The sequence below is a fragment of the Heteronotia binoei genome, chromosome 16, assembly GCF_032191835.1.
Source record: "Heteronotia binoei isolate CCM8104 ecotype False Entrance Well chromosome 16, APGP_CSIRO_Hbin_v1, whole genome shotgun sequence".
NCBI lineage: Eukaryota > Metazoa > Chordata > Lepidosauria > Squamata > Gekkonidae > Heteronotia > Heteronotia binoei.
In genome coordinates this window covers 48,145,259-48,153,912 of record NC_083238.1, presented here as the reverse complement: position 1 = coordinate 48,153,912, position 8,654 = coordinate 48,145,259, and the positions used below count along the sequence as shown (strand labels likewise).

The following is an 8,654-nucleotide window of genomic DNA, read 5'->3' as shown; positions in this document are numbered from 1 at the left end:
AAAGGTACAACTTGACTCCTGCTTTGTTCAACTGCTTCAGACCAACACGGCTGCCTGCTTGGATCCCTCTATTGCTGTCTTCCACCAGTGAGTGAAAAACTTTTCATTCTGTTTGGTATATGCTTATGTTCTGAATAAAACTAAGTTGGTCTTAAAGGTGCTATTGACTCCTATTTTGTTCTACTACTTCAGGCCAACACGGCTGACTACTTGGATCTGTCTTGTGCAGTAATTTGAAACCTTCACAATTTCCTCCCTTAAAAGAAAAATGTGTGAGCTGGAGGCTAAAAATCTGTGCGCTAGCTCACACCAACACAGCTTAGAGGGAACACTGTTTGTGAGCTGTCTTTGTTGTGTTGCCTGCATGAGCAGGTTTTGAGGGGAAACAGGAACTCATAATTTACATAATTGTGTAAATTATGACAGGGGAGCTCATAATTTACACCGGTGGGGGGGGGGGGGGGTATTTTTTCTTCAATGTTCCTGAACAAAACCACGAAAGGCTCTTGGGAACAACAGTAGAACAGACCTCCCAACTAGCAGGGAGAGAGAGAGGCGTTTTCCTAGAGCGGCAAATCGGAAGTCCGCCTGGAGCACGCCGGAGACGGCGGCGCCCTCCTTCCTTGCCCTGTTTCCCAGCATGCCGTTCGACCTCCTGCCGGTGTGGCGCCGCGAGGTGCCTAACTTCCGGCCGCGTGGGGCCCGCGCGCGCTGCTCTTGCTTTCTCGTGTCGTCCTGCCGACGGAGGCCCCTCTTTTCCCGCCGCAGGTCCCCGCGCTGCCGCCGCCATGCTGGTCCTCTTCGAGACGGCGGCTGGATACGCCATTTTCAAGGTAGGGCAGCCGCCCGGGCTGGGCTCCCCACGTGCTTAGGCGGGCGGGCTGGGGGTTGGGACGGCGCTCCTTCTAAGCTGAGTTGGTGTGAGCTAGCTCACAGATTTTTGTCCTAGTTCAGGAAGGAGGACCACAGAGCACACTCATTGATGCAGGAGCTCGCCACTTGAATGCCAGTAGCTCACAAACAGTGTTCCCTCTAAGCTGAGTTGGTGTGAGCTAGCGCACAGATTTTTAGCCTCCAGCTCACACATTTTTGTTTTAGCTCAGGAAGGATGACCCCAGAGCATACTCATTGATGCAGGAGCTCACCACTTGAATGCCGGAAGCTCACAGTGTTCCCTCTAAGCTGAGTTGGTGTGAGCTAGCTCACAGATTTTTAGCCTCCACCTCACACATTTTTTACTTAGCTCTGGAAGGAGGACCTTAGAGCACACTCATTGATGCAGGAGCTCACATACATGATGCGAGTAGCTCACAACTTGAATGCCAGCAGCTCACAAAATAGAATTTTTGCTCACCGGACTCTGCAGCTTCGAGGGAACATTGCTTTCAGTCCACGGGCACTTTCACCCAGTCTAAATAACGCCGTTGCAATCCACTTCCGCGACGCTTTGCAAGTGGATTTTGCCATTTAGTGCAGCTAAACCCCATTGCAAAGTGCATTGTGACGTTGATTGAAAGTGCACTCTTTAAGAGTGCCTTGACAGTGCACTATTGTGTGTGTGAAAGGGTCCGATGAGATGATTGGGACCAATGTTCCCTCTAAGTTGCAGAGTCCTGTGAGCAAAAAATCTACTTTGTGAGCTCCTGGCATTAAAGTTGTGAGCTACTGCATCAATGATTGCGTTCTGGTGTCATCCTTCCTGAGCTAAGACAAAATTGTGTGAGCTGGAGGGTAAAAATCACACTAACTCAACTTAGAGGGAACGCTGGTTGTGAGCTACTGGTCATTTTTCCTGAACTAAGACAAAATATGTGAGCTGGAGGCTAAAAATCTGTGAGCCAGCTCACGCTAACTCCACTTAGGGGGAACACTGGTTGGGACCCATCTCGGGGGTCTCTCACTCCGGTCACCTAGACTGCGGGGGGGGGGGGGCGGCTTCTCTAAGGGAGGGGAGGAAGAGGGCTGCTCCAGTGCTTCAAGGCACTAATCGATTTTAGTTGCTGCATTCAATTAATTCCTTGAAGCCTTCCTGCCATGCTCTAATTGCAACTGGAAGTAGTTTTTGAAGATCAGTCTCTACTTTCCTTAGACAGGAGGATTTGGATTTGCATCCACCATTGGACTTTAACGGACTTTACTGAGAGGTGGTTTTATCCCACTTAGCTAAGTTCCCTCCCTTGTTATTGTATGAGACTTTATTTTGATGTGGTTTAATTTTCATGATCGGTGGCTTGATTCCCAATATTAATCTGTGGCTTTAGTTCTCATTATATGTGGCTTAATTTTCTACTTGGTTTAATTATATAAATTTCTATAGTTTCGGTTCTTTATTGAGGCTGGTTACACGGAACCTTTGGTTTTCCTGCTTCCACCTTTCCATGATTTCTCTTTAGTTGCCTAATCCCCAGGTGGGGGCAGGGGGTCCCCCAGTTTGGAGGCCCCACTTCAGGGTCATCAAAAGGGGGGGGGATGTCTGCTAGGCACTCCATTATTCCCTATAGAGACTGATTCCCATAGGATATAATGGAGAATTGATCTGTGGGTATCTGGGGCTCATAGCATCCAGTGCCTCTCCTCAAAACACCCTCCAAGTTTCAAAAAGATTGGACCAGGGGGTCCAATGCTGTGAGCCCCAAAAGAAGGTGCCCCTATCCTTTATTTCCAGTGGAGGGACGGCATTTAAAAGGTGTGTGGTCCCTTTAAATGTGATGGCCAGAACTCCCTTTGGAGTTCAATTGTGCTTGTCACAAGCTTTTTCCTGACTCCTCCCCCAGTGTCTCTTGGCTCCACCTACAAAGTCCCCAGATATTTCTTGAATTGGAATTGGCAAGCCTAGTTTGGACCCATCTTGGGGTCTCCCACTCTGGTCACCTAGACTGGAGGGGGGGGGCTTCTCTAGGGGAGGGGGGGAGGAAGAGGGCTGCTCAAATGCAGTAAAAAATGTAAGCATGGTGTAAAGTTAGAAATTGCTCACCCGGGCTGTGGTGCTTCCTAATGTAAAACAACCTTGCAGGGTTGGCCAAGGCTGATCTGCCCCGTTGCCGTTTTCCAACACAGCAAATGGTATCTAAACCAAACTGGTGGTTCTTTCAATTTGTTAAGTGTACTATTTTGCCATAGATTCTAACTTGGTACTATTTTGCACGCTTAACCGCTGCCCACTAACTATATGTAACTCTGCTCACTATACTCCATTTCATTGTCTGATGAAGTGTGCATGTCTGTTTCTCCAGACCAACACGGCTGCCCACCTGGACCTATCTGCCCCGTTGCAGGATCGCATGGAGGGAGGAGGCTCATAGGCAGGGCCTGGCCAGCATTGGGCACAGGGGCAGTGCCCCCTGTAGAATCTGCAAAAACCTGACACATTTCCCCCTTAATTTTTCCTTTCAGTCATAGAGATAGAGAGCAGCTTGGTTGTGAGCCATAGGGGTAGAGAGCGGCTTGGCTTAAGTCACCAAATTGAGTTAATTGGCTTGGTTCCTGTGCCACAAGAGTGGAGTGGCACTGCATAATTGGCAACTTTCCTGCTTTTAGGGTTAGAATAAAGCAGGGGTGGCCAAGCTTGCTTAACATAAGAGTCACATAGAATAAACATCAGATGTTTGAGAGCCACAAGACATGAATGTCAGATGTTTGAGAGCTACAAATAGATGGGAGAGGGAGAGGTGGAAAGAAAGCAACTTTAACTTTAAATGCATTCTCTAAGCTGCTGGCTGGCTTGGTTTGGAGAAGTGATTTAAAGAGACAAGTGCATCTTTGATTGTGGGGGCCTCAAGAGCCACACAACATGTGTGAAAGAGCCACAGTTTGGCCACCCCTGGAATAAAGTTTGAGTCCAGTGGCACCTTTAAGACCAACTAAGTTTTAGTCAGGGTATGAGCTTTCTGAACAAGAGTTCCTGCACATGAAAGCTTGTACCCAGAATTAAACTTTGTTGCTTCCCATTTCACTTAGCAACAAATTAATCTGCAGCCGTATCTTGTGTCTGTTTCTTTGCCCTAGGTTCTGAATGAGAAGAAGCTGCTTGAAGTTGATAGTTTATGGAAAGAGTTTGAAACGCCTGAAAAAGCAAATAAAATGTAAGTACAGACCTCTTAATTTTTTCTGAAATGTACAAGACACAATCAATACCCTGATCTGGCACTGCCTAAACCAACTCAGTAGAAGCCTTCATGTGTCTGTTTCTGCCTGAGTGCTGTGTTCCGCACCTTCTTTCTCGATTGGACTGGCAAGACTAAACAGCATTTTGGGTGTCTAATGCAAACCAGGAACTAGGCTGGTATACACAATACTGGAACATGGCTTGGCATTACACTTAAACCTCTGTGGCCCAGTCTTAAGAACTTAAGAAGAGCCCTGCTGGATCAGATCTGTGGTTCTATCTAGTCCAGCATCCTGTCTCACACAGTGACCAACCAGTTCCTCTGTAGGGACAACAACAGGGCATAGAGGCTGAGGCCTTCCTAAGAACACAAGAACAGCCTTGCTGGGTCAGACCAGTGGTCCATCTAGTTCAGCCTCCTGTCTCATGTAGTGGCCAACCAGTTTCTCTATAGGGACAACAACAGGGCATAGAGGCCAAGGCCTTCCTAAGAACACAAGAACAGCCTTGCTGGATCAGACCAGTGGTCCATCTAGTTCAGCCTCCTGTCTCACGTAGTGGCCAACCAGTTCCTCTGGAAGGCCAGCAACAGGGCATAGAGCCCTGAGGTCACCTCCTGGCTCCGGGATTCAGAGGATTAGTGCCTCTGAAAGTGGAGGCTACCATCAGTCACCATGGCTAGTAGTCACCTAGCTTATAAATCCAAAGGTAAGGTTCCGTTTGGCTGCAGAAGACAGCTGGAGTCTGCATAGAAAATAGGGAAGATTCAGTGAGAAATGGGACCCTGTCGCAGTTGCAAAAGGCCATATCAAATCTGCATCGGCCATAATGGAATGATAAGGAAGGAAAATACTGATTCAGGTGGGTTGCCATGTTGGTCTAAATCAGCAGAGCAAAGTTCAAGTCCAGCGGCGCTTTAAAAACCAACATAGTTTTATTCTGAGCATAAGCTTTAATGTGGAGGCGCACTTCTTCAGATACAGTGCATGTCAAACTTCATTGATCTTAAAAGGTGCCACTGGGCTCTAAGGAAAATATCGGCTATTTATAGACCACTTTAGTTGCATTCTGAAAGCAGGTCGTGTTAATCTTGAAAATCACTGCCACCAACCTGTAAAGTGGACCATTATTACACCTTTGCAGGGCTTTTTTTGTGGCAGGAACTCCTTTGCATATTAGGTCACGCACCCCTAATGTAGCCAATCCGCCAAGAGTTTACAGTAGACCCTGCAAGAAGAGCCCTGTAAACTCTTGAAGGATTGGCTACATCGAGGGTATGGCCTAATATGCAAAGGAGCTCCTAGAATTCCACCCCTTACAAGGCTCTTTTTTGTAAGCTCTTGGAGGATTGGCTACATCAGAGGGGTGTGGCCTAATATGCAAAGAAATTCCTGCTACAAAAAAAGCCCTGCACCTTCGTCATAGATGGGCTGCTGGGCATTGAGAAGGAGGTTGCCAAAGACTACGCAGCAAAGCCTGTAATTGGAAGAAGACTGCAGATTTACACCCCACCCTTCTCTCTGAATCAGAGACTCAGAGCAGTTTACAATCTCCTATATCTTCTCCCCCCACAACAGACACCCTGTGTGGTGGATGGGGCTGAGAGAGTTCTCCCAGCAGCTGCCCTTTCAAGAACAACTCCTGTGAGAGCGATGGCTAACTCAGCAGCAAGTGGAGGAGTGGGGAATCAAACCCGGTTCTCCCAGATAAAGGAACTGGTTGGCCACTGTTCTCTATACTGCTTTATCGCATTTGGATAAAAAGGGGACGTATGTTAGAAAGTTGTTTGTAGATTTTAGTTCTGCTTTTAATACGATATCACCCCATAGATTGTTGTTTAAGCTTAAAGATTTGAAGCTGTCGGACTCTATATGTGAGTGGATTTTGAATTTTTTGTCAGGTCGTTCACAAAGGGTTAAAATGGATGGATATATTTCCCCCGTGAAGATCTTAAATACTGGCACCCCTCAGGGATGTGTCTTGAGTCCACTTCTTTTCACTATTTACACGTCTGATTGTGTTTCTAGCAGTCTGAGTAACAAAATCATTAAGTACGCAGATGATACAACGTTGGTAGGGCTCATCTCTGAGGATGATGAGTCTGCGTATAGGAGGGAAGTTCAACAGCTGTCCCTTTGGTGTAAAGTAAATAATCTTATTTTTAATATAAATAAGACGAAGGAAATTATAGTGGATTACAGGAAGAGTAGTTTGGATATCCAGCCGTTGTTTATTGATGGTGTTATGGTAGAACAGGTGACAGAATGGAAGTTTCTGGGAATTACCATGAAACAAGATCTAGCATGGGGGGCAAATACTTTAGCTCTAGAGAAAAAGGCCCAGCAACGACTATACTACTTAAGACTCTTAAGATCACTACAACTGTCAGGGAGTCTGCTGGTTGCCTTTTATCGTAGTTCCATTGAGAGCATTTTATCTTATTGCCTCTGCGCGTGGTTTGGGAGCTGCACGGAAGCAGAGAGAAGGGTGCTCCAAAGAGTGACGAGAAGAGCACAAAAGATTTGCGGATGTTCTCTCCCCTCATTGGTGGATCTGTATAATATGAGATGTAAAAGGAAGATACAAATGATCCTAAGGGACCCTTCACATCTGGGCCATTTGCTATTTGAGATCTTACCGTCAGGTAGACGATATAGAGTGTTGAAGGCTAGGACAAACAGATTTAAGGACAGTTTCTATCCAAGTGCTGTGGTTAGGTTAAATGCAGGGTTATGAAGGATTATCTGTTTTAGATGTATTTAAATGGTTTTAATGGTTTTATGAATGTTTATCTGTTTTAGATGTATTTAAATGGTTTTAATGGTTTTAATGGTTTTAGATGTATGAATATGAATATGTGTGTTTGATGTGTTGGTATGTTTGTGGAAGAGCACCTCATTTCGTTGCTCTCTTTTTGTGGAGAACAATGACAATAAATTTATCTATCTATCTATCTATCTATCTATCTATCTATCTATCTATCTATCTATCTATCTATCTATCTATCTATCTATCTATCTATCTAAAGAGTCTGCTCACTTAATCACTATACCAAACTGGCACAGGAAGGCATTCCAAAGAAATCGGCTTCCTGGTTCATGTTCTTGCCTGCTGGAGCACACTAACTTGTCTTTGAATGCTCAAATCCTTGTGATTTGATAGTGAGAGGCCAAAGTCCTAAACAAACCACCCATTCACGCAGGGAGGGAGAGCTGGTTCTCCCTCCAGTGGCGTTGCCAAGTCATCGGCATGGTGCACACTTGTTGAGGGAGTGCCCACCTGGGTGCCCCCTACCCATAATCAGTGCTCCTTCCTGAACGTTGCAGATTGCAGAGCAGAGGAGGTGTGCACATGGACACTTCACGTGCACATTCGCAGGATGAGCACATGGCAGTCATGCAGAAGTGGGGACAACATGTTGTGCTCACTCTCCCCACGTGGTGAATCTGTGGATGGACAGGTCATCTTCACAGGGCTGATTTTCCCACCCAATAATAGGTACTGCCCCCTTTTCCTGTAGCAGGGCTCTTTTTGTAGCAGGAACTCCTTTGCATATTAGACCACACAACCCTGATGTAGCCAATCCTCCGAGAGCTTACAGGGGTCTAAGACAGGGGTGGCCAGCAGTAGCTCTCCAGATGTTTTTTGCCTACAACTCCCATCAGCCTCAGCCAGCATGGCCAATGGCTGGGGCTGACGGGAGTTGTAGGCAAAAAACATCTGGAGAGCTACTGTTGGCCACCCCTGCTCTAGGAGGACTGGCTACATCAGGGGTGTGTGGCTTAATATGCAAAGGAGTTCCTGCTACAAAAAAAGCCCTGCCCTGAAGCAGGCACTTTCTGCAGCTTCCTTCTGTTTCCATCACTGCGGGAGAATTGTTTTCAAGCTCTTAACTTTTTTTGCAGTCCGTAACGGGTGCTCAGACCCTCCTGACCTTTATCAAACCGTTTCTCCCTTGTTTAGAGTGAAACTGAAACACTTTGAGAAGTTTCAAGACACAACAGAAGCTCTTGCAGGTAAAATAAGAATTGGAATGGTGGTGGTGTTTTCTTAGTAGCCGTGTTGCAGGTGTTTGGAGTCCAGGACTCTGATAGGCACAGATCCTCACTCAGGTTTGTGAACAATACCACAAAAAAATAGGTGTTCAGGTTGGCAAGGCATAGCAGTGTAAGCTGATTGTGGCACATCCTGTAGGGGGATGAACTGGTTCTGAGGCCTTAATAAGAACATAAGAAGAGCCCTACTGGATCAGACCAGTGGTCCCTCTAGTCCAGCATCCTGTCTCACACAGTGGCCAACCAGTTCCTTTGGACAGCCAACAATAGGGCACAGAGGCTGAGGCCTTCCCCTGATGTTGCCTCCTGGCTCTGGGATACAGAGGATTCGTGTGTCTGTGTATGGAGGTTCCCCTGAGTCACCACAGCTAGTAGGCACTGATAGACCTCCATGAATCTTAACTAGTCCCCTTTTAAAGCTGTTTATTCCTGAGGCCATCATGACATCCTTTGGCAGCAAATTCCACTTTTTTATCACTCTCTAAAGAAGTATT

At 46.5% G+C, this 8,654-nt stretch overlaps 1 protein-coding gene across 2 annotated transcripts in view; it reads left to right on the top strand.

Annotated features, from left to right (window-relative positions):
* Positions 1 to 626: 626 nt before the first annotated feature.
* The window catches only part of NOP58 (NOP58 ribonucleoprotein), a 30,702-nt gene continuing 22,674 nt past the window's right edge, over positions 627 to 8,654 (top strand). The window contains exons 1-3 of one of the 2 annotated variants that reach the window (XM_060257090.1): positions 627 to 833; positions 4,006 to 4,082; positions 8,069 to 8,121. In XM_060257090.1, the coding sequence (XP_060113073.1) occupies positions 789 to 833; positions 4,006 to 4,082; positions 8,069 to 8,121 (175 nt within the window). In that variant the 5' untranslated portion in view covers positions 627 to 788. The remainder of the gene's footprint in view (positions 834 to 4,005; positions 4,083 to 8,068; positions 8,122 to 8,654) is intronic. The other variant, XM_060257091.1, reaches the window with a different exon arrangement.